Source organism: Carassius auratus, chromosome 36, assembly GCF_003368295.1.
Source record: "Carassius auratus strain Wakin chromosome 36, ASM336829v1, whole genome shotgun sequence".
In the NCBI taxonomy this organism is placed as follows: Eukaryota; Metazoa; Chordata; class Actinopteri; order Cypriniformes; family Cyprinidae; genus Carassius; species Carassius auratus.
The window spans coordinates 3,471,782-3,497,753 of record NC_039278.1 but is presented as its reverse complement, the minus strand read 5'-3'; the positions used below and the strand labels follow the sequence as shown (position 1 = coordinate 3,497,753).

Sequence of the window (25,972 nt, the reverse complement as noted above, 5' to 3'; positions counted from 1 at the left end):
TGATACTGACAAAGCCACAGCACTCAGTTGTGAACGCTGTTTGCTCACGGGCAGCTTCTCTTTGCTGATCTGAGGCCAGTGAGCATTGTTAGTGTTCAGCTGCAGCTGCTCACAGTTGATTGGAGGTTATTTTTATTGGAGGAAAGTGTATGCAAGCTCTCATACAGCTCACAGAAAGCTCAGGGACTCTCTAAATACCAACAGCATGAACACTCTAATGCTCTGTGTGTTTTATGTCATATTCTTCAGAGATTATGAAATCCAATGTAAATCTCACCCTAAGCCTTCATGTGGATACCCTCCATCCCAGTGGTGCAGGTCTCTGGAGATTGCCATTGAATGTGGGGTAAGTCTGTTTAAGAGGTTGATTTTAAGTCTTGAAACATTAAGTTCTTTCTTTTTTGCCATCTTTAAATGATAGAGGCATTTCTGCAGCTCAGTGTCATTATTGTAACGATTCGTGGCTTGATAAACCTGTACAATAATGTTGCTACATCTCAATGCAAGTCAATGTTTTTATTTAAAAATGGTTTAGGTGCCTGACAATAAAGAATTATTAATTTGGTTTGACTTGCATTATGCAATGTGATAAAACTTGATGTTAATTTGCAGGGTGTTACTGAATGCTTAGAATATTGACTTTTATGGAGTATTGCACAGAAACACTGGTCTTGTAATGAAGCTGTGTTCAACATCACTTTCAAAGAGTTCTTTGTGCTTATAAATTACTGTCATGCTTTTGAATACAAACTGCTTCCAATTAAACCGGCCACAAGGTTTCCCGTTTACAGCATGAGTTTGATGATTGTCCTCATGTCTACAACTGTATGTCTTTCTACTCTGAGCTCAGGGTCAGAAGGTCATCCTGTAACTAAAGTATGGGCTTTAGAAAACATCTTCTTTAACTTTTTAATATTTGTACACTTACAGTGGTTATAGAAAAGTATCACACCCTCACATTTTGTTGCTTTGTAGCCTGAAATGAAGAGACACTTTTTTTCTTTCTGCTTTTTTTTTTATTAAATGCAACATATAACATCCAAGTGAAAGCTATAACATCAACATGTCAGAAATAAATAAGTACATAAACAAAAAAAAACAAATCGCTGAGTTCACCCCCTCCTAAAAATGACTTGTAAACTCAATCAGCTAATCACATTCTCAATGGCACACAAACCCATTTGACTGTGATCAGCTGTGGTGCCTTTGAGCTTTACCATGAAAAGAGCTTTCCAAAGTGTTTCAGCCCTTGGTAGTGTAACTGAAGCGAACAATCAACTGTGGGTTGTTCATCTTTGGTTTCAGTGAAATTTCCCATGTCTGATTTATCTCAGAAGTTCTTCTTTTCATGCAGTGATACTTTAATTACCCTGAGCTTATAAATTGATATTTCAATAATTTAACACTTTGCATGATTACAATTCCCTGAATTTCGTTAATGGTCACATGATGTTTGTGTGCTATCAGACAAAATGAATGCAATTTTTATGACTTGATAATTCACAATCCAAGAATGTTGCCTTTCTGTATGTTTTCAAACTGGACAATGTCTAGATTTGTTTTGTTTTTTTTGACCATTGTTTTAAGGTTTTTGTTTATCTCTCTCTTTATGCATCTGAATAGGTGTGGAAACAATGTATGGAACTGAACGCAACCCGGCCAGACCCAGAGGATCCTCCTGTAGAGCTCACTCTCTATTACGAGAGCCTTTGCCCAGGCTGTAGAGCGTTTCTAACAGAGCAACTCTTCCCAACTTGGACTTTACTTAAAGATATAATGAAGGTCAACCTGGTACCCTTCGGCAATGCTAAGGTACACATCTGCTCTTTCATAGGTGTGTGTGTGTTGAGAGATAGAGATATATATATATATATATATATATATATATATATATATATATATATATATATATATATATATATATCTATCTCTTTTCTTTTTTTTTTGCTATTTTGTGATTTTTAACTTGCAATTTAAGGAACTACCTGAAGAGAATTCGTTCACATGTCAACATGGAGAACCAGAGTGCTATGCTAACATGGTTGAGGTGAGTTTATTAGCCAACAGTGTTTCCTACGGTATAAGGAAAATATATATATATATATATATATATATGTATGTATGTATATGTTTGGATATTATGTTTTGAGTTTTGTTTTATTAGCTTAGCAACAAGGCATCTCACATGGTTTTGTGGATGAGTTGAAGAAAAGTTTCTCTTTCTAGTTAAACTTTCCTAATATTTCTTTTAATAGGCATGTGTTTTATATGCAACCAGTCATGCAGCATTTCCTGTCATCTACTGCATGGAGTCATCTGCAGATGTACTAAAATCTGCTAAGCTTGTAAGCATCTCTGAGCCAACATTACTGTCCCTCATTACAGCATTATGTTTCAGTGAAGAAGAGCCATTATGAGTTTCTCTTTCTCAGTTTTTTATTTTATTTTATCTTCTATGCTAGTGTTTGCAACTCTATGCACCGCTTGTTAAATGGCAGACCATAGAGTCCTGTACTAAAGGAGAGCTTGGCCACAGTTTGATGCATCAGAATGCAATGAAGACGCAGGCGCTCAGACCAGCCCACACTCATGTTCCCTGGGTCACCTTCAATGGGGTGAGGCCCTCTCAAAGCAGAGCAGCTGCACTAATCAAATCCGTTATGTTGAAATAAGACCAAGATTTCTGATGAGAGAGTTGGAAATGTACATGATTTTTCTTTTTTTCCACAGGGATACACGAGTGAATGGGAAGATAAGGCGATGTCCACTCTTTTCACCCTTGTATGCAGTTTATACAAAGTACAGTATGCTCCTGTGTCTTCACATGTACCTTTGTGTGCTAGCTGAAATATGCTAATCAACAGGACTCCACTAAGAATATTACTTCTCTTACAGGGAATCAAGCCACCAGTCTGTACTGGAGCTCTGAAAAAACTGGACCGAAGCTTTTGCTAGTTGAAGACCGAAGTGTTGCATAATACACACAATTGTGATATCTTTTTTTTTTTCAACTGTAGTCTAAAAATTAAGCTACTTTATTTTATAATGTTAACACCATTTTAACCAGATGTATGTGTACTTGGCTATAAGTGTGTTTTGTAACCTCATTATCCACTACAAATAAAGAGTTAATAAAACCATTAAAACGTCAGCAAATCAATAACATGCAGCACATACTGCTTTCTGTGGCATCTAATGTCTCCCTAATGACTTTTTGTCTCCGTGGAAAATTTCCTTTAGAAAATTGTCTAATGGATTCAAATGGATTTTTCAAATCTGTTAATACATGGAAAATCTGTAAGTATAACAGACAAATCCATGATGTCCTCAAGTTTTGTCATCGAATTTAAAACGTTGGCACTGGGCTTGCTGCTGGAACTGCACTGAAATCACCTAGTTTCAAAAAATTACTCAACCATAAAAATGCACTTGCAATACACTATAACTTTTCATTGCTTTATTTTCATATTTTGGCAGAATCCCTATCACTTTCTCATTCTATCTCTAAAAGTAACATTTTAAACTCCATTACACAAAGCTTCATTCACAAAATCAAAAGTTGGAGTTTAATTGTGCTGTACTTTAAAAATGCTGTACTGATGTCACGTGAAAGTCTGCATATAAAGTATAAGTAACACATTACTTCAATTTCTGTAGATCCACTGAAAGCCACAATTACTTGTGATCCATTTTTCTTCCAATATTTTCTATTACTGCTACAAACCCCTTTTCACCAGCAGAGAGCAGTGTTTTAGTTTTATATCTATATTTTATTTTATTTTTTGTAAATAGTATGTGACATGGGAATAAAAACAAAATGTTTAATATTTTAGTTATTAAAATATATTTTTTAGGTGCACTGCTGGGTCTTTTTTTTCCCCATTGTTTCAGTCTGTTTTAAAAATATATGAACAAAATTAAAAATCATTGAAATTAATGGATCAATATTTCATTCCTAAAGATGTTTCATTACTGGATAAATGCGTGTTTGAGTATAAATCTCTCAAATGAATAATGGTTTTCAAGCTTCTAGAAGGGATGTAGACTCACGCATAGACCTTGGCCATTCATTGTCTTAAATGCAAGCTAAGTAGAGAGATAAACAGAAGTGTGACATGGGCTTTCTTGTGCTGATTGCTGCAGCATTCTGGATCATTTTAATTTGTACTAATTAAACACATTAAGTGTCCACACAGTAACGTCTCCTGGCATCAGGACTCGCTGGGAGGCAACAGTGATACCCACTGAGCTGTCATGCTTCAATAATGTTCAATAATGCTTCATTCCAGCAGAGGGCAATGCCACGGAATTTTTCTCCAACAAACATGCCTTTAACTCCTGTGTCCAAAGGGAAGAAAAATAAAGAGGACAGAGGCTTAAGACTTTTTATTCCCTGCCATTTTAACCCATATAAGTGCATTTTGAACATGAAACACATGTTTATTGTTGGTTTTGAGCAAATGTAACAATGTCCACATTGTTCACTCACTCAAGAAAACTGAATCTAATTTCTCTGAGCAAAACAGCTGGACACGTCTTCACAGAATAATCAGTAGCTACCTCAGGGTCAATTCAATCTTTTTTTTTTTTTTTTTTTTTCTCAAGATGAAGATAGTGGTAGAGCCAATCGATCAGCAATCATTATCAAGAGGTTTTGCACTAGCCTATTAAATAAATATCTGTGCATAAATCTATTAATTCCTGCAAAATAAAGCTATTTACCTGACAAATGTAAAGTGCATGTTCACATTTATACTGCTAACTTTTATTTGATAAAAAATACTTGGAAAATCTCATAAATTGTCAAGTTTAGGTTCATGCTGAAGAATGCTGAGGACTTTCAGCTTGATGTGCGTGTTCCTCCATCTTCTGGTGGTTACAACACAATGCTTGAAAAACCCCAAGGGCCAGTTGTTTAAAAAAAGCTTAATTTGGAATAATTTGGGAATAATTTTGGGAATCTAGAAACAGGTAGTTTATTTATTTATTTATTAACCAAAATTGTATTGGATCACAATGATTCAGATACAAACTTTTTCATATTTCCAAATCTGGATTACTAGTGCTCTATGGAGTTCTCTATTGATCGGTTGGTCAATCAATCGACTGATATCTATCGACTCTTTAAGTATGCTCTGCATTGCTGTTCTTGTTGTCATGCAACTTTAAAAGAACTGAAGATGTTGAAGTTAAGAAGTTAATAACATGGAATGTAGTGCACAAGACTTGTGGGCCACTTTTATGATGCAGTTTTGGTGCTTTTGCAGCTTCTTGTGCTGAACTATCTCTTAAAAAGTAAATATGTGAATGTGTACAGTACATCTGCATCACAGACTTGCATCTTGGTAAAACTGTACTTGTTTTAGCTGAATTTCTGAATTTCTCAAATTTCTTTTGCACTTCTCCAAGTGGATAGCTGGACATTTCAGCTTTCCTAGTTGAATAGAACACTGCACAGCACATGGACACAACCCAGTAACATCCTCACACACAAATCTATGCTTTTATTGCATCGGCTAACTAATGCTTTGCTTTCCATTGAAACGTCAGAGATGCATTATGACTGACTGAGCAGATGTCCCACCAGATGCTTTTTTGCAGCTTCAGGTACACTCATTCTCCTCAGTATCTGTTATTATCATCCATTATGACTACTGCAGTAACATAAGGGCAGGGAGTTGACATATTTTTTTAATTTAAATTTTTTTTTAATAGTAAATACCTGCACCCTCAGTTGCCCCAGAAAGTATCTAATTTAAGACATTTTTTTTTTTTTTTTTTTGTGATTTCTTTTGTTTTAAAGAAATATCAAATATATAATATCAAATATATAATATGAAAGCAAGTGTTTTATCCCCCTCAAGGACAACATGTCACAGAAAGAAATTTAAGTTTGAAATGATAAATCAATTGTTACTGTTCTACATAATAAACTGACTTCATACATCACATAGAGGTCACCTTAAGACCCGTTGGTTAAAAAATTTGTCATAAATGGCTAATAAAGGTGACATTAGTTCTGAGAAAAACTCAAACATCATTTGTTTCAGGATGCCACTTAGTTTAATATTTTGTATCTAAATGGAGTGAAATCCAAACATTTTTACGCACACTTCTGGAGCCACTTTATACTGAATACAGATGTTCAGAACCACAAAAGAAAACAAGCAGTAATTCTTTCCCTTTTGTTTGTGCTTCTTTATTTTTCTGGTCCCTCGCATAATAATTATTGAATAAACACTTGATCTGCAGTAAAGCTGTAAACGCAGAGTGTGTTTGACAAGAACATTTTTATAAAGGTTAACGCTCTGTGTGTTGAATGTGCTCAGGTTTCTAAAAGTGCTTTTATATCATGTATTGCTAAAGCAAATGGCATTAAATTTATCAGAGGAAATATAGACACTGACAGAAAAACAGGGGCTGTACAGGGGGCTTTCATTAGTGCTCATAATACACATAGATTTCACATACAGGATATATGTTTTCAGTTAGATGATGAAATGCATATATTAATGTTTTCGAGTGCCATCAACACTTGAAAAACGAAACAGAGTAAAAGAGAACACCAATCGACACCCCGAACCCCACCCTGTCACAAAAAAAAAATATATATTTTAGAAATGATCACATTTAGGACTTATTCACTGTGCTTCAATAAGGTATAGCTCTGTTCTCGATGGAAAGATCTCAATAACATTTAATATGCAGGTAGTTTATATCATCAGACATGCATTATGCACTTTACTCTGTTATACCAGGTTACATCACTGGCAAGCCGGTTAACTAAGAATGTCCTTCGTCCCGAATTGTAACAGGCTTTTATGCTGCTATAGTGTATGGAATTTGGAAGAGCGGATAGTGTCGCCTCTTCAGCTGTGCCCAGGCCTCTTCCGTCTTTGGACGAGAATCCCGTACAAATGCAAGAACCAGTTCAAGACGTTTCTGTCCGCATTTCGACGCCGTACCATTAAAGACACAGCCTGATGTAAAAATTGCCACACTGATGATTTGGTCTGTCTTGAATTCGATAAAAAGTCAACAGAAAGCAGTAAAGAGAGCATGTGTGAGAATCGTGGGACGTTCTCCCTGCTTCATGTGTCAGCTCTTATTGTCTTGTACATAGAATCACTACAGGAGCCAGAACAAACAGGTGAAGGGAGATAGTCGCCGATTTGGATGCACTCTAAAGATTACCTGATTAAGACTGAGAGGGATGGAGAGTTAAAGGGAGAGTTCACCCAAAAATGAAAGTTCTGTCATCATTTTTTCACTCTTGCGTCGCTTAATCCAGTTTAACACGCACACACACACACACACACAAAGAAAAATCATAATGACATAAAATCATAAAAGTATCATAAAGGCGGTCCGTATGAATAGTGCTCTTTTCCAAGTCTTATGAATGCACTCAATGGATCTGAGTGAGAAAATGTTACATTCACCCTGGGTCGGTTTGCCATGTTATTGTAAGAGCTAATGATATTTGATTTCTGAACAAATTGTTCAAGTCTTTTTAAAGAATCAGCCGATTCATTTAATAAAATTGACCTGAATGAATCATTCACTTGTTCAACTTGTGATAACTCAACCCAAAGTTATCGTATAATATCATATGACCTCCCTCATAAGACTTAAGGTCTTTGCACACCCGGTCTGAAATTTTCGCATGTGTTTTTCAATTTTTGTGTATTCACCATCCTTTCCTATCAAAATGCATGCTACCGATGTGAAAACACAGAAAATCGAACCTGATCCAATTTTTTATTAAATTTTTTATGACGGACGAAGGTTTCAGAGGCTGTGTGTAAACATGATGGACACAACGTGAGGTCATATTTATTTATCAACGTGAGAAAATGTCAAAAACGTGTGTACAAATAACACCTTTTTTAAGATTTTTGTTTGCATGGACAAGTGCGGCCAGTACAATTGTATTACAATTTCTCTTTGTGTTCCCTGGAAACAATAAAGCCGTATGGGTTAAAATGACAGGACAATAAGTGACCGATGACAGAAGTTTCATTTTTTTGTGCGCACTGTTCCTTTAAGGTGAGGGACTTATGTACATTTTGGAGGAGTCAGTTACACGTTGAATGATGCGGCCGTGGATCCAGCCTCCTACATCACACTGCACTTGGCCTTCAGCTTGTCTGCACGTCTCTGCTTGCTGGAGCGCATGTTCAGACTCATATCACGCTTCTTATCCAGATTCAGGAGCTCCTGAAAAAGCTCCTTCACGTTGGTGTTGGTCTTGGCTGATGTTTCCATGAACGCACATTTCCAGATGTTTGCCTGGGCTTCGCCCTCCTTGGTCTCCACCTCGCGCTGGGTCTCGTCGCTCTTGTTGCCAACAAGCATGATGGGGATGCTCTCCACGTTACCTTTGATGGCCAGCACTTGCTGGTAGATGGGCTTCAGCTCCTCCAGCGACTGCCTGCTGGTGATGGAGTAGACCAGGATGAAGGCATGGCCTTTGGAGATGGACAGACGCTGCATGGCAGGGAACTGGTGGCTGCCAGTGGTGTCGGTGATCTCCAGAGTGCATACGCTCTTGTCGCAGCTGATGACCTGCCGGTACGTGTCCTCCACCGTCGGGATGTAGGTGTCCCTGAAGGTGCCTTTAACGAAGCGCAGGACCAGGGAGCTCTTGCCCACTCCCCCTGCTCCAAACACCACCACCCGGTAATCATTGCTCTGCTCTGGCATGCTGCTTGGGTTTGTCGGGGTATGTGGAGGTTAAGATTCAACTATTCCCTGAGATCTGAAAAAGAAAAAGGTTTCATTTGGTATACATATATATATTTGTTATCTGATGGAGATGACAAAAACGAAAGAGAAAAAATACTTAAATACTGAAAATGTCTTGCGACTATTATCTAAATAAAATAAATCAAAATAACTTCTGGCACTACTGACACACTAATTTAATTATAACTATTTTTTTATTGTTTTCATATACATATATTAGTGATGCAAATAGTATTGAAATAAAATTAAAACAACTCACATTTTACCCCAAAAGTAAAGAAAATCTGCATAAATTGAAGTCAGTACAAGATATACTGCCATGATCTCTAAAAAAAAAAATAATAATAATAATTATTGGCTAAAATTGCAAACACTGTGGCAATATCAAAACATTGATCTGTTTGTCTGAGCTCCCGCAACATCAGCTTCTTTACAGTTTGTATGAGATCTACAAGACACCATTGGTAACAGGGTTGCCTGACATTACATATGAAAGATTATGTGTATCTTTAGTCTCATTGTGACTGTGCCTCAAATGGTGTGAACCACATAGAATGGACGGAAATGGTCAGCATTTGAATGTGTGTGTGTGTGTGTGTGTGTGTGTGTGTGTGTGTGTGTGTGTGTGTGTGTGTGTGTGTGTGTGTGTGTGTGTGTGTTTGCGTGTGTGTGTGTGTGTGTGTGTGTGTGTGTGTGTGTGTGTGTTTGTGTGTGTTTGTGTGTGTTTGTGTACGTGTGTGTGTGTGTGTGTGTGTGTTTGCGTGCGTGCGTGTGTGTGTGTGTGTGTGTGTGTTTGCGTGCGTGTGTGTGTGTGTTTGCGTGCGTGTGTGTGTGTGTGTGTGTGTGTACAGTATAAATATATACATGAGAGTGTATGTCTGTGTGCCTTTGTGAATTGAGTAGGACGGTCTCTACTGCCATCGGCATCAAGGTCATCTATTAATGACTCATTTATCTTGCTGTGAAGCAGCCGTTGGACTCAGTCTCCTGTGGAAACCAAGATCACACCGGATATTTCTGGCACCTTACTGGATTCTTGCAGCATTTGGAGACAGGGGCCACTTCCTGACTCAATAGAGATTTACTCAAACACTTAATTCTCATATGACATACACAGACCAGACCAATGCGGTCTGATTAGTGGAAAACTTTGTCTGCGTTCAAGAGCTTGAAAATGCTCACATCTACTCAGCCCCAGAGGAAAATTCAGTGGTACGTCTGAATTAGCAGTAATGATTATCACTCAGATGAACAGAGACCAGATGAGCTCTTGCTGAACACTTCCTCTTTGGTTCGCCAGCAGAATGAGATGCAATCTCAGTGGAAGGCAAGTTTTGAATATTAAGGAGCCCTCATACATCTCATAGTCCATCTTTTTTCTCTCTCTCATAGTAAAACTGTAATCAGATGTAAAGGTCAGACATTTTATAAAGAGGCTTAGCAAATCCTGTCCATTGGAGTTAATGCACAAGACTGTGCTTTTGAAAACAATGGATCAAGCATATGAAAAATAAATGCCAGAGTCAAGATAAATAAATGGCTGCATGCAATACAAATTTCTGTATTTTCTGTCCTTTCCACAGACACTGTGATACTGTATCGATATGAAGAGCTACTAGATTTCAGATATATGTAGAGTTTAGAGCTTAAAATGCAACATTTTGAAAAAATTAATACATAAATAAACATGCTGTTAATACTGATACTATACTGATAAACACTGATTGTATGATCCAACGCGTCATTTTATGCGGGGCCACGTCGCCCTGCTGGTAGACTACAGTAACTACACCAACTTCTCAATTCAAAAACCATTCAGTGAAGCCATTTATTCTGATACACTTTCTGGAAGCACATATATATCCAGAAAATGTTTTTCCAGTGAAGGCTCCTCTTTTGTTGTTGATTATTTTTGGAGGGGTGTTAAAAGTGAATCACAGCTCAGGATAGCCACTAGTGAAGACGTTTCTAAGTGCTTTACATGACATCTTTTTCTATAAATTAATGGATTAAGTGTATGGAAGCCTATTCCTGCCACATGAGAAAAATCACACTTTGGTAAATCATATAAAAACATAAAAAGTCAAAGTAATGAGTCATAACTGTAAAATACAAAGTCATTTACAAGTTATTTTCAACTTTTCGTCCAATTATATATATATATATATAATAGTATTATTATTATTATTATTATTATTCACCAACGCATTACTTTTCTTAAGTTGCAAGAATACGTTTCTAAGTGTTTTACTAGTATTAAATATTAATAAGTATAAAGTATTAATCCTATTCACATCAAGAATTATAACCAAAAAATAATAATTAAAATAGCTACAGTGTGAACAGGACTTTACTCTTATTAATATATATATTATATAATAACTTTATTGAATATTGGAGTGGCTGGCTCTATTTCATAAAACATTAATACTCAAAACCATCAATTACAGTGATTTTACAACAGATAATATTCCAAAGCCTGTGTCTGGCCATGAGTGTGCTGTACACACTGGCTCCACTGTAAATGTTTTCTACTGATTTGTACCAGTTTGAGTGATGTAAGTAGAGACATCAGGCCTTTGAACACCTAAGATTTATTAGAGATACTCCCTGAGCTACTCGAGAGCATCTCAGATGTGCATCGCTCTTTGGAACTCTGGGAATTCTCTGGTTACTGTGGAAACAGACCTCGAGGGCATGCATAAGGAGATGGAGAGAATGAGCAAAAACAAGAGTGAGAGGATGCCATCAGAGAAACTGATGGAAACAAAGACAGACTGAGGCAAAGCAACATATTTCTAATGTTGCATGTCATCTTTCTGTCAGTTACCCTAGTAACCAACTGGCAAACAGTGGGTTTAATTTACGTCATTGCAGCCTATTCATACACTGAGGTGAAAGAAGCTATTTATAGTGTTGAATGATTACTGTAGACCCAGATCAGTTCATAGCAATTTTTTTTAACCAACGCTTATTATTTTGGCTATTTTACAAAAAATAAATAAAAAAAATAAAGTAAAAAAATAAATAAATACATCTTGTGGTGAGGAAATGTGTAACTAGGGTGGCCTGAAAGGCTTCAGGAGACATGCACACGTCTATCGCATGTGATGAATACCACAGCCCGTCAACTTTCTTACTCTATAAGCTCAATCCTGAGCCCCTCTGAGATCTGATGGAATGCGGATCCGAGATGGGCATCTCTTAATCAAAGGAGTTTGCTGTTAACAGCTGACGTTAATAATGCGCGTAAAGCTGTAATTAGTCAACAATCAAAACAGGCATCCCGTTATTTTCACTCAGCCAGTAGGGTAATAAAGCACATATAGGTCATGCAAGCTGAATGAACAAACACTTCGAAACAATGGGAGGCCGTGGATGAAAGAAAACGTTATTCTTTTTTATATATGTAAATTAAATTCCATTTAACTTAATCCCCGTTGCGTTTGCATTCATGCGGAGACGCATAACGTTACATCATCCGCGCGTAATTCACACGAATTCGCACTGAACCGAACGTCATTTTGAAGAAAGAAGAGAACGAGAATCGCTTTTTTATGTCAAAAGAGCATTGTTCACACACACAGTCGATGGATAACAAAACGCAAGGGATCCTCAAAGTCATTACGTCGCTGTGCGCCGAAAGATGCTATTGCGGTCCGTCACAAGAAATGTATTCGTTTATCTAAATGATTCAGCTACATATACAAACAATTACATATGCATAGCCAGTGAAAAGCGATGTATTCTTACCTGGAGACTGTGAAGCAACGTCCCAAATCGTGTTAGTCATAAATTATAGGAAGCATTAGGAGATCATATACACGACAACTGTCTTGCATTCTTTATAGTGCCAGTCCCGTTTCATTTTCCCGTGTTATTTGCATGGCGTTAATAGAGCGATGTCGCTGAAAATGCTGTTATTGCTCTTCGGGCGGGCGGGCGCGCGCGCTCCAGCTGTCCTACCACGTCCTCTCTGACGCACGCAAGCACGCGATATGCGGCTCACCCCCGCGTCCTGTGTCCCGTTACACGACGAGAACAAAAACCCCACCTGCTCTATCTATACCGTTAAACTGCTCTCCATCTATACGCCATGTTGGTCATGCAAGGTTGTTCCGTCACTAAAGGGGGCATGGTACATTAATAAAACACCACATGTCCTCTGTGGACACACACTGGGGATGGAGGAAGACACTGGAATTATGAATAGTACTATATGTTTTAAAATAGCTATAAGGAAAAAAGCGTTTCAGCTATAAGACGTTCAGTAATAAAAAAATATGAGTAATAATATATAGGTCTGCAAGAGGCGAGGTTTAAGGGAGCACCTGTACAAAAAAAAGTCTAAAAACCCCACTCTTTCTATATATGGTTAAGAATATATAAGGTTAAATAATCAAGTCACCTTTGTATGTATGTATATGTATATATATATATATATCAATTTATAAAGCATTTTTTGACATTGAATTATAGTACATATATAAATTTTGCGTTTAGCTTCCGAATAAGACAGCAGTTTTGATGAAAAAAGTATATATATATATATATATATATATATATATATATATATATATATATATATATATATATATATATATATATATATATAGCCTATATATTGCCTATATATAATTATAATATATATATATATATATATATATATATATATATATATATATATATATATATATATATATTATAATTATATATAGGCAATACAGCATTCAGCTATTTACATCTCTCAACATCTCTTAACTATAAGATGTGCGTATCTTCTTATCAGAATAACCTTTTATGGTGAACTATACTATTTGTCTCCCTCCAATGGTTTTCGCCAGTACTGGCACGCCAGTATTATATACAGTTTTACTGTAAAGGGGAAAATGTAAAATGTTATACCAATATCATGTTGTCACAATGCAGAACACGTGGTGTTGCCATTAAAAAAAAAAAAAAGCTTTTAACGATAATTTACAAAAACAGTAATGCATCTATGTAACACCGCACATATTTACAAAACAGCAAAATAACACACAGCCCATGCCCACTGTTTATTATTATTATCTATCTATCAAAATGAATACATCTGATAAATTCAGAACATGTTTGTGGCAGCTCAGCCTGAAAGTAGGCCCAATTTCTTTCCTTTTTTATTTTATCTCATTTTATAAATTTTTTGATGACGCAGTCCTACATTTCATTCAAACTGCTCCTTCATTAGGTTACATACAGCTGAATTTTGTCTGAAAGTGGTTTTACTGTGTTCACCTGTTTTCACAACATCTTGAATTTAAAAAGCTATATATATATGTGCATTAAAAAAAAAAAACTCTACTGTTAGGTTATTTGTTATTTTTAACGAAAATACAAGACAATGTTGCACATAATATCGCAACCGCATTTCTCAACAGAGCTATGTTTGCATGTTAGGTAAATGCTGATTTTATTTCAAATATTTACGTTTGAGAAAAAAATAAATCTAAAAAGAAAGAGAGGAGAAAGGCGTATGTGTGTGTGTGTGTGTGTGGGAGTGTGTGTGTCAACTCGTGTGTGTGTGTGAGAGAGAGAGAGAGAGAGAGAGAGAGAGAGAGAGAGAGAGAGAGAGGCGTGACATCACTGAAAGCAGGGCATCATCCACACAGAGAAAGACAGGAGCGCCTCCACGCCGAGCAAACACCACCAACACGCTGCTGAACATGAGGTAAGATTTAAACCAATTCACTCTGTTAGTCCACATGGTAAAACACGGATGACAGGTGTATCACAACATATGCATGTTTGCGGGGATGTATGCGGTAAATCTAACGGCTTTATACGCGGTGTGTCGGTGAGACGTGCCGAGGTCCTGATGAGAATATTTATGAGGGCGCCAGAGAGGAGCGTTCACCAGAAGCGTTCCCACCAATCTCACGCCTTAGAGAGTCCAGATAAGATTGAATTAAAATGCATGAGATATATAAATCCGTTGTTTTAGGGACATACAAATCAAATATATTCTCTGTCTGAAATCGTAGTTAAAATATCACTACAAGGTCAGTATTCAGAAACCCGAGGGTGAGGGTCATTTTCTTATTCAGTTTATCATTAAAGCTCCATTCGATGCCCATAGAAGCAAAATAATGGAATCAGCTGCAGATGTGTCACGGTCACGGCCACCATTACCGTGAATCTTCAGTGAGCAGAAAGGAAATTTGACGATTATTCGAGATGACTGATTACATGCTGTTAGATTCGTCAGTGTCCTACGTTATTGTACATAGTCTTTTTAGACACAGGGTTCACCTAAAACCAAAATTAGATGTGTCTCAATGACCATCATTATCATGAAATCATTTTTTTATTAGATGGATAAATAGTTTAGTTGATAAAAATCAGCTGACTGTACATTAACCTTCTGGAATAAATTAATGGACATGAAATATTAATTTGAGTTTTGAGAGATAAAACATGAACACAGCTATTTATGTATTACATATAATATTTTGAATAATTCATCATTATTTCAAAATATTTATTTGCTGGATGCTGAAAAGTGGCCACAAATTTCAGATTGATCTGTAATAATATGTGACATTTGAAGACAGACTGTTTGTCTGGGGGGGGGGGGGGGGGACAAGAATACATGATCCAATTAGACTATTACCTTTAATGTGAATGGGGCTGAACTGAGGCCACACCTTCTACCTGTGGTTGATAAGCACAGAGGGGGACTTCAACCAGCATTAATTCTAGATGTTTCAGGGCCCAGGGAGTCACTGTCCACACACACCCATGTCTGGACCACCCCTGCACCCCTGGGCACAGATGGGATGTGTTAGCCTCCCAAAAAATAAAAACATGCACTGCTTACATAATGTTATGCGAGTATTATAGAATGTGACTGTTCGGACACAAAATAGTTGTGCTTTATGAACAAACTATAAGAGCTTGCTATGTATATGCTATGTATATATATATATATATATATATATATATATATATATATATATATATATATATGTGTGTGTGTGTGTGTGTGTGTGTGTGTGTGTGTGTTCATTCTTTAAAGCATATTTTATTTATTTTTAAAGGGGTTGTATGATGCTTTTTTGCACATTAGTTTGTGTATTTTTGTAACAGAATATGTTGACATGCTTTAATGTTCAAAAAACACATTATTTTTCAAATATTGTACATTATTGTAGGTCCTCTATGCCCCGCCTCTCTCACACGCCTCGTTTTCTACAAAGCCCCTCCTTCTGACAACCACAGTCTGCTCTGATTGGCCAACTGACCCAGTGCATTGTGATTGGCCAAACACCGCAAGCACTCGTCAGAAATGTAACGCCCCTTTCCATGATCGCTAGCTTCATCTTTCAAAATAAACGTAAAGACAGTTAATAATGTTCTTAGTTTTACCATCAGTTCAAGCCCGAAAGGGGAACTGAGTGGAGTGACAGACATTCAATAGCAAATACTTAAACTAATAACAAAACATACTTACAGTAGCTGATTCAGAAGCAAGTCAGAATGACCTCCTCTCCAAGGTTCACGAAACGGTCGTCCATAAAATGCGTTGCTGTTCTGTTGTAAGTAATCTTAAAGATTCCTAAATGCATCTACTTTCAGCAGAACAAATAAAGTGCTTTTGCTTTGGCCTAGATACACACAGCATCTCCCAGACATGACTGCTTCAACACTACTGAGGTTACTGAAACCACGGCTTCTTGGGCGGCGTTACGCATATATTTCCACATAGTGACGTAGACATGAGGGTGTGTTTTAAGGTGTGTGTGGCAGAGTCTTAACTTTGATAAAGAATATCTCTTTGGATTTGAGACTTTAGTCTTTGTAACTTTACAGATCTTCTTCGTGCCCCAAGAGCTTGAAAAATTTAAATCGCATCTTGTGACCCCTTTAAATATGTTTTATTTATGTATAAATAGATTTTCGTGATGGTTTAGTTACGTTGTGGTCAGCATAGATTGATATGTCCCTTGAGATATGATACATTTCTGTTAAGAGACTCGTGTGAACTCTGAAACTTGTCAGTGGTACTTTAATTGTTTCACTCAAGCCTGACCAAAACACAGTATTGATCTGTACTTGTACATTTGCACCGCTTCGGTTTTCATTTTCCAGTCTTTAGGGATGTTGGGAGTTGGAACTGATGATATGGAGGATACAGTATGATGAAGGTTACTGCAGTGTTGTTGTTGGGGTTTTTTTTTTTTACATTTAAGAAAGGTCGGAAAAAATGCATGGTTGCATATTTCTTGCAGCACCTCTCGACTGTCCTGCAAAATGATGCTGACCTCTAGAATTCATTGTGATGAGTCATTCATTTCACACTGAATAATTCAGTGACCTTATAATGTTGATTGATGGCTCTTTGGCATTGAGACTACTGCATGACACTCACACAGCTTTAAAATAAATGCCTTCTTTCAATTTTTTAATTACAGTCCATGCAATTCAATTGACATGTTGCAAAATGGTAATCAGTTTTGGAACAATCCAAAACCATATTCTCTTGGCCAATGAGTGGATTGCCTCAATTTGTAGCCACCATCTTATACAAAGCGTCCACAATACATCGCTAGCCGAGCTACAGTCTGGTTTAACGTAGTCTCTTAACAAGCACATGACCCGCTGGCTCACATCAGGGATTCTGGGGCATGGTGCGCTCCTTTGCAGGTGCTGTTTCCTTGGATACCAGACGGTCTGGGAGTGAATGGGTGTTGTGAGATGTGGTCGGGGGGGAGGAGGAGGGTAAGCATCCTCCATCTTCTTTGTTCCCATTCCCGCTGCTTGTGGTTCTCTGCCTAACGCATGGCTGGCTGCAAGATGTTTTACTTTCTTAAATGGAATAAATTAATCAGACGGCTATTAGGGTGCTCAATAAGTAATATTAAATCAGTTTTATATAATTAGTGTTTCTCTGATCTGATCACAATTATTACTTTATACTTTTGACCATATATTGTATTTTCCATGACCTCTAAATATTCAGTCGTAACAGAAACTTTTCCGTGCCAAAACAATAATTATTATGACTGAATCACGTATTCATGACTGGAAGGTCTTTATTTTTGCAGCTCTCTGATTTCAGAAAGTAAATTGCCTGATTAAATATACTGTAAACAGGTGCACAAGCTTGCTTCCCTTATGAAACAAAAATATATTGCAGTATATTGGAAAATATCATGTAATATATTAGGCATATATTCTTATATATATTTATTTTTTCCAATATGTTGCAATATATTGAAAGTGGCAATCATTTGTATATTTTGCAATATATTATATAATATATGTATCATCAATATATTATTAAATATATTCAAATATATAAAATATTAGAAAATAAAAAAGGAAAATAATATATTGCAATATATCACAATATATTTTAAGAAATATATTGGTAAATATATTTTCCTTTCGTAAGGGTTGATCCTGACTAATGTCTAGTTTCAGTTGTTTTGAGATCATTTCTGATATTTTTACATAGAGACAGAACATATCAGAACATATTCAGTGTTCAGAGATGATATAATCAGTTTGCACATACAGTAGTGGTTGTGTTGACTTAGAAAAAAATAATTAAAACATAATGATAATGTAATGGGGCTTGGTTTATTTACATATTTGAAGTTGCAAATGCTCACAAAGTCTGAATTTATTTAATAAAACAATCAAGTAAAAACTCTAATAATGTGAAATATATTAACATTTAAAATAACTGATTTCTTGTTTAAAGCTGCAGTAGGTAACTTTTGTAAAAATATATTTTTTACATATTTATTAAACCTGTCATTATGTCCTGACAGTAGAATATGAGACAGATAATCTGTGAAAAAATCAAGCTCCTCTGGCTCCTCCCAGTGGTCCTATTGCCATTTGCAGAAAAACACCACTCCCAGTAAGAAACAACCAATCAGAGCTGCGGTCCGTAACTTTGTTTGTGTTCAAAATGTAGAAAAATTAACATAATAAGCGAGTACACCATAAATCCATTTTCCAAACCGTGTTTTTGGCTTGTCGTGAATCACTAGGGTACACCTATAATAAGTGTTTATATTCGGACTATTTTAGATTGCTTCGGGGGTACCGCGGCGGAGTAACACAGTACCTTTGTGATTCTTCAGAGACATAAACAGAGAGAAGTAGTTCCGGCTACGATGTTCTTCCGCAAGACGCAAGCAGTTCTGTTTATTAACCACTAGAGCGTCAAAAGTTACTGACTGCAGCTTTAATATACTTCAAAAAAGTAATTTATTTCCTGTGATGCGATGCTGATTTTTCAGTTTCGCACGCTCCATCAGGAATCATTCTAATGTGTCGATTTGATGCTCATTTAGAATTTTTACAAAAATGATTCTTATTGTTAATGCTGAAAACTGCTCCATATTTTTGTGGGAACATGTTTTTTATTTAATGCGCAGAGAGTTCAGAAAAACAGCATTTATTTGAGCATTTATTTGAAACACAATCTTAGTCTCTAGAATCGAACCTGGGTCTCCTTGCGAACTAAACCACAGCTGCACCATTAAACTGTTTGATTGCCCTGAGCTTGTGTGGATCTGTCCTCCATGTGTCCTGTGTCACGTAGCCCAGGGGAGGTGTGCCGTCCAGCCGTACAGTAAGACAAACTGTACGTTCGCCTATGTCTCGTCACAGATGCTGAGATTTTATCGAGCATTCCCTGATGAATAGAGCAGGGATTGGGTGTTACCATGGCAACCACTGGCAGCTCACTAATACTCTTCCCCTTATTTTCCTCAAGGGATAGATCTTAGAGTAGATTACCCAGCATCCACTGCAAGCACAAAAAGCACAAAAGATTTTAAAAAGAGAGAGAGAGAGAGAGAGGAATTGCCATTTCCTCTCTCGACTTCATTAATTTAACTGTTATTAAACACCTCCAGGAGTCGATTGAAATGCAGAAGCATCTGAAGTGTCTGCATGGTGCCCAATTGGTCATGCATTCAGCCTATTAGATCTGGAACAAGACTAGCTAGATGAAAAAGATGAGCCAGCTTTGCTCGAATCCCTGTGGACGTTCACTCATGCTTCATCATCAAACACCCCTCCGTCCTTCAGCTCTCTCCCCCTCTCTTTTTATGTCTTATCTGGCGCCCCAGCTTTCAGTTTAGGGTCTCCTGTGCTGTCCAGAATAGTTAATGCTGAAGAAGCCCTGCTGAAGTCTCAGAGACTCCGTTCACGGTGTCCTCATGCGTCAAAATCAGCCACTGCACTGCACATCGTATTCCTGGCCAATCGGTTTCTTCATTGATCTGTGAGTCTGGATTTTAATTGGTTGATTTTGGGGTTGTACATTATCTTTACATGATCCAGCCTAGTAGATACAGTAAAGGCACCGTGTCTTCCAGAGAGGTCTGATTGAATGTCCTGGGGTCTGGCTGGCTCTGGTAATGTAGTTTAACACCGGCTGAGACTGGAAACTGTTCGGTCTGTTTGTGAGGAAACCTTTATTTGACTAATGGAGGGCTATTAGAGCTGAATAACAGAGACTTCATTTAGACAATTAGAGGACTGTCGTGATTGCAGTCAATGCCTTGGTATTTTGTGTCTGTGCTGGCATCTCCACTGAGAATATTATCGGACAGATTTTTTTATTAAAATGGATAAATGTATTAGAAATGAGACTTCAGCAAGATTTACTGCAGTGTTGTGTGCTGTTCTAAAATGTATTATGTTCTGTTAAACTCACATTTTTGAACATAGACTTTATAGTGCATGATCCAAACTTACATTTTATAATTCCTGAATGAAAATATTTTGTAACATGATATTGATGTACCATTTACATGGTAATGCAATGTCTGATTTTAAAATGGGTTTTAAAGGATGAATTTTGAGATTTTAAGTTTTCAGTTGATATATAATTTCTGATTTCTAAAATGTGATAGAGAAAAAGGCAACAAAGAAGTCTTTTTTTTTTAACAAAGGTCAGAACTCCTGTTATAATGTAGATGCATATAATGTAGTGCACTCTTGTCATAAATTAATCTATTACTTTTCCTACATAATTTCTAACAAACAACATTGGTTAAATATATATTTGGGAGTCTTAGACCTTTCCAACGATATATAGTTTGTCAAGATTAGATTAGATTTGATTGTAATATAGTGTAAATATAGGCGTCCCGTATACGGGACGGGGTGACATTTAAAGGGTTAACTGTGCTGTGTTGGGCTTTGCTGTGCCGTGTTAGGCTGTGTTGTGTCTGGGTGTGTGTGGGGGGTGGATGGGTGTCAGGTAATAGGTGTTTGCATCATTATCTTATTTCCTGTATCATATGTGCATTATACATGCATGCATATATGTGCAGTAAAACTATTAAACTATTCCAGTGGCTTATGGTTACAGTTATGAATATAATTAAAATAATATAATATTTTAACAAATACCAGTTTGCAATATCAACCGGTGTTTTTGAACAGCTAAAATAATTGCAAACAACTAACACATTCAAGTTAAAATTGGCTGTACCCACCCTTTTGTTAAAAATAGCATGGGCAATAAGAATTCAGTATTGTATTTGTCACAAACAACTGCCGTCTAGGTCATTGAATAAACCTTTCTCTTTGTGCACATTTACATACTGTGTTGAATGCAGCTCAGACAGTAGGTGGAGGTATTACCAATTGCTTTTAGTAGTCGTTCAGACTTCCTTGTGCTGTGGAGACCGAGCACTAGCCAGTCCGAATTTCTGACTGTATTCTGAAAACAAGCTCAGAAACAGAACCTGTGACTCCTCTTACTTACGTCGACAACAAGCCCAAACATGCTTATAAGAAGTGGTATATTAGGCAAACACAGGGTTGCACTGAGATATGCTGGACTGTGTTATGTAATGTTACAGTGTACTGTCCTGTATTAGGGTGTGTTAAACTGTGTTGGGAAGCATTACATTTTTAGTGACGTTACATGTGACATGTAGCCAATCATGGTGTCCCATACTTGGAGTTTGTGCTCTGCATTTACCAATCCAAGGGCACACAAACAATAGTGAGTAGTGAACACACACATACACTTAGTCGTGTTCAGTGCCTTGCTCAAGGGTCTCACCTCAGTTATTGTATTGAAAGTGGAAGAGATATATGAGGTTGAAGCCTCCACATCACCCAGCTCTGTTTGAAGACATTTCACAGGTACAAATACAGACGTATGTTTTCTTCCTCCATAATGTAAATCTCAACTACAAACATGGCCACAGTTATTAAAAATGAGCCCTTAGTAAGAGCTTAGGTTATGTGAATATCTGTTAGTTCTGGAGGGACAGTAGCATAGAAAAACAGACAGAAAGCAAGGGATAGTGGAAAAGGCAAGTGGTACAGAAATGTTTAATGTCTTCCTGATCTGGATTATAGTGGGGGATGGTGAAAAGGGTTGGAAGAGCTGCTGGCACCAGTCACAGAGAGAATTAACACAGCCGTGAATAATGCAAACCTGTCGTATCAACCGCAGAGACGCTCTGCTTATGCAGACAGATGGCTTGGTCATGGGTTTTTGGATCTTGATCATCCACAAGTTTAAAGGCAGACTTTACTGTCATTGTGTATTCCAGACGTGGCTTTGCATTTTTATTTATTTTTGTATACAAAAATGCTGCTTTTGTGTGTGTGTGTGTGTGTGTGTGTGTGTTTAAAATTTTTGTTGATTGTTGAATATAAATTCATGTCAAATCAAATCTGCATGATGCTTTTCAGAGTACAGTTCTTCATCTGATCTTCGTGCCTTATTCAGCAGATTAAAGCTTAATGATAATATAGTTTACATTTTAAAACAATACACACAATCAAGTAGTTGAGATTTGCTGTGTAGTTGGAGCAATTGTAAGATATATATATATATTTTTTTACATTTTCCTTCATAACCCACAGACCACTTGAAATAACTTAGTCATGTTTTGAGACAATATAAAATATAGGTGCACTAATTATTAATACAATTGATATATTTCCACTAATAAGGACAATAATATAATATTGAATTAAATTAAATGCAAGAAGTCAGAGTGTTATACAATAGCCCTTTGGTGGCAACTGCTAAGAGTGTTTGGGGGCAATTTTGACACTGAAGAATAAGTCATATTATACCCCACTGTATCTCAAATAAAAGCCTGCCACAAAATAATCACTTTACTTCACTTTATATATATATATATATATATATATATTATTAAAATAAATGAATCAGCTGATGAGTCAAAAACAGTCTTTTACCAAACTTTAAAGGGCTCTTTTTTTCATTGCTAAAAAGAACATTATTTGGTGTATTTGATGTAATGTGTTTATGGGGTTTAAGGTTTAAAAAAACATATTATTTTCCACATACTGTACATTATAGTCGTTCCTCTATGCACCGCCTTTCTGAAATGCGTTGATTTTTAAAAAGCTCATCGGTCTGAAAAGCGAGGTCTGTGTTGTGATTGTTCCTCATATCAAGAGTGTGATGGAAATGTTACACCCCTTAACTTACCGTACTGTGCCATTGTAGGCTACTCTCAGAGGATCAGGAAACAGTCGTCATCCTCTGTAATATGCACTACACAGTGCACTGCACACATCTGAATATTTGGGTTGAACTGTTCTGCAACAGTGTTGTAAATACAACTTAACCACTGACTTCTAGTTGTGTGCTCTTTTGGAAGGTCAAACAAAGTAGTTTTCACTTGCACAACGAAACACAGAGCGTCCACGGCATGGCAGCAACAATACTACAGCGAGAATAAAAGTTATGACTTTTTTTGCTTAAAAATTTGGATGGTGTTATGCAAATCTACCCACACAGTGACGTATACGTGGGGGTGTGTTTAAATGAGGCATTTTAGTGGGACATAGACAAAATTTTATAAAGAATATCTCTTTGGTTTTGAGACCTTAGTCTCAACAGCTTGTAACAATCCAAAGAGAAAGGAAAACTTTATATAACACCTTTAATGAAACTGTACAATAAAGACATATTAACAGAATGTTGCAGCTATGAGAAAATTTTGTATTTTAGCTAGCCACACCTATATTAGCATAGGTTGATCATTTTCATTTTTTATCAATAACCTAGAGATGAAATGTATGTAAGTTTAAAGTCGCAGTCATCTAAACTTTAGACAGCAGAGGAAAAACACTGTACATCCAGAAAGTAACTTTTATACCTCAAAATCAGTATTTTTTTGAAAAATGATCCTAGGTTGAAATGATCATGCTCCTTTTCCACAGGCAGAGAGAGAATCCTCCTGAGCATTTCCAGATTAAGTGTCATCACTCTGGCTTGACTCTGATTGGAGGAATTGAGTGTGTTACAATTGCCCTGTTACAGCTATGACCCTATTCATGTTCCTTTCGACATGTACACAGTTTCCTGGTTAAAAGCATATGGCACACCATATATCTTACTCTACCTTATGATATACACTGTAACTTATCGCTGTCGGACAGTATTGCTTTAGAAATGTTTTACTTTTACTATGTTAAAATTAGTTTAAAATTACTTTAAAGTTAGTTTTTTTTATATTGTTGGTTATTTTCTAATCTGAATTTCCAGAAAAGACATTGGATTATAGTTTACATACATTAAGTAATGTTTGATACTGTAACACAGCTATCATGTTTAAAAATTAATGCCCTGAGAATTTGAAAAAATATTTTTTTTTATGTATCTCTGGATTAATTGTTACAAATGCTTACTTGCTCTTTTACATGAAGTTTGCTCTTTTAGTCTGTGTAAAGCAATATGAAAAAGCTGCCAAGTAAATAAAATGTTATCATAATCTTTAAAAAAATTCAAGTTCTTAGCTCTTAAATGCCCTGCCCACTCGCGGGAAAGCTGCCACCTCTCTCAAATTGTTAAATACGAATACATTTAAATAAGGAGACTGAGCTGTTTTGTAAATTATTGCAACCAGGTAATATGCATTTACGTGAAGAAGGCATGGCTAGCTAGAAAACTGTAGGCTTTGGTAACTAACGGTAATGACAGTAACTCGTGATTGAGCGTGTGACACTCTGATGCTAATGTGCTCTAATTATTACAGTACTGTATTAAGGGAGTGGCTCCAGTGTGTCATCAAGACATGATTTCAGGCCCACCCACAAAATCCTGAACTCAAAAATGGTGAAAAACTGTTTAATGGTCTAACTCCATAATTCAGTACTACATAGTTCACAGTCGTTGTAATCTGTTTTCAGTAATACATTTCTAAAATTCATAATGCGTTCAGAATTTATTCATTATCTGAATTGCCTTTACACAGACTTTCATAGTGACCAATCTGACTGGAATCCCCACAGGAAGTGCATTCAGGCCTGGCCAAGTGTGAACACTAATGAATGAAGAAATGGGATTTAACTGAATTTGACAGTTTAGTAATTCACATGTGTGACATTTGCTGCCTGCAGAATGAAATATTTCTGAGAGGTCATGAGCCCTTACAACACCCCAGTTATTTTGAGGTTGTAATCTGGTCCTGGCTTGTCCAGACAAGTTTGATTAGCTGGACTACCAGATGTCGGTCCTAGATTCATCCTGTAAAACTATCTTGATCCATCTGATTAGATCGGGTGGACTAAATAATAATCTCCGCTTGCACACCTGGGTGGTCATGGTTAGGTGCATGCACTAAAATTCCTGATTTTCATTTAGGTCAATATATATATATAAACACACACCAATCAAGGCATAACATTATGAGCACTGATCATCTTTTCGTCGTGGCATCTGTTAGTGGGTGGGGATATATTAAGCAGCAAGTGAACATTTTGTCTTGAAAGTTGATGTGTTAGAAGAAAGTTTGACAAGGGCCAAATTGTAATGGGTAGATGACTGGGTCAGAGCATCTCCAAAACTGGAGCTCTTATTGGATGATTACGGTCTGCAGTGGTCAGTATCAAAAGTGGTCCAAGAAAGCAAAAGTGGTGAACCAGCGTCAGGGTCATGAACGGCCAAGACTTACTGATGCACGTGGGCAGCGAAGGGTGGCCCATGTGGTCCGGTTCAACAGAAGAGCTACAGTAGCTCAAATTGCTCAAGAAGTTAATGCTGGTTCTGAAGGAAACGTGTCAGAATACACAGTGCATCGCAGTTTGTTGAGTATGGGGCTGCATAGCTGCAGACGAGCCAGGGTGCCCATGCTGACTGATCGACCACTGGACGATTCAACAGTCTGCACGTGAACATCAGAGCAGGACCATGGAGAAATGGGAGAAGGTGGCC

The 25,972-nt window shown here is 36.9% G+C and overlaps 3 protein-coding genes across 3 annotated transcripts in view; 2 read left to right on the top strand and 1 right to left on the bottom strand.

Moving 5' to 3' along the window:
- The first annotated feature begins 141 nt into the window (after positions 1-141).
- ifi30b (IFI30 lysosomal thiol reductase b) lies at positions 142-3,146 on the top strand. The gene is made up of 7 exons (XM_026222078.1): positions 142-346; positions 1,624-1,812; positions 1,979-2,047; positions 2,256-2,345; positions 2,463-2,615; positions 2,731-2,799; positions 2,896-3,146. The coding sequence occupies exons 1-7, from the start codon at positions 206-208 to the stop codon at positions 2,953-2,955; spliced, it is 771 nt and encodes a 256-aa protein (XP_026077863.1). The 5' UTR covers positions 142-205; the 3' UTR covers positions 2,956-3,146.
- Positions 3,147-6,044: 2,898 nt separating this feature from the next.
- Positions 6,045-12,854, bottom strand: LOC113054988 (GTP-binding protein Di-Ras1-like). The gene is made up of 2 exons (XM_026220858.1): positions 12,502-12,854; positions 6,045-8,761 (listed from the first exon to the last, which is right to left on the bottom strand). Exon 2 carries the CDS (start codon positions 8,704-8,706, stop codon positions 8,119-8,121), a length of 588 nt encoding a protein of 195 aa, XP_026076643.1. The 5' UTR covers positions 8,707-8,761; positions 12,502-12,854; the 3' UTR covers positions 6,045-8,118.
- Positions 12,855-14,366: 1,512 nt separating this feature from the next.
- LOC113054987 (APC regulator of WNT signaling pathway 2) overlaps positions 14,367-25,972 on the top strand; it is a 32,693-nt gene continuing 21,087 nt past the window's right edge. The window contains exon 1 of the mRNA XM_026220856.1: positions 14,367-14,455. The gene's annotated coding sequence lies outside the window, so the exon portion shown is untranslated. The remainder of the gene's footprint in view (positions 14,456-25,972) is intronic.

Bases quoted from the DNA above. Each gene is read 5' to 3' on its own strand.
- ifi30b (XM_026222078.1), top strand. From the start codon at position 206: ATGAACACTCTAATGCTCTGTGTGTTTTATGTCATATTCTTCAGAGAT. The intron at 347-1,623 runs GTAAGTCTGTTT...GCATCTGAATAG, and splicing joins AGATTGCCATTGAATGTGGG to GTGTGGAAACAATGTATGGA. The intron at 2,616-2,730 runs GTGAGGCCCTCT...TTTTTTCCACAG, and splicing joins CCTGGGTCACCTTCAATGGG to GGATACACGAGTGAATGGGA.
- LOC113054988 (XM_026220858.1), bottom strand. From the start codon at position 8,706: ATGCCAGAGCAGAGCAATGATTACCGGGTGGTGGTGTTTGGAGCAGGG.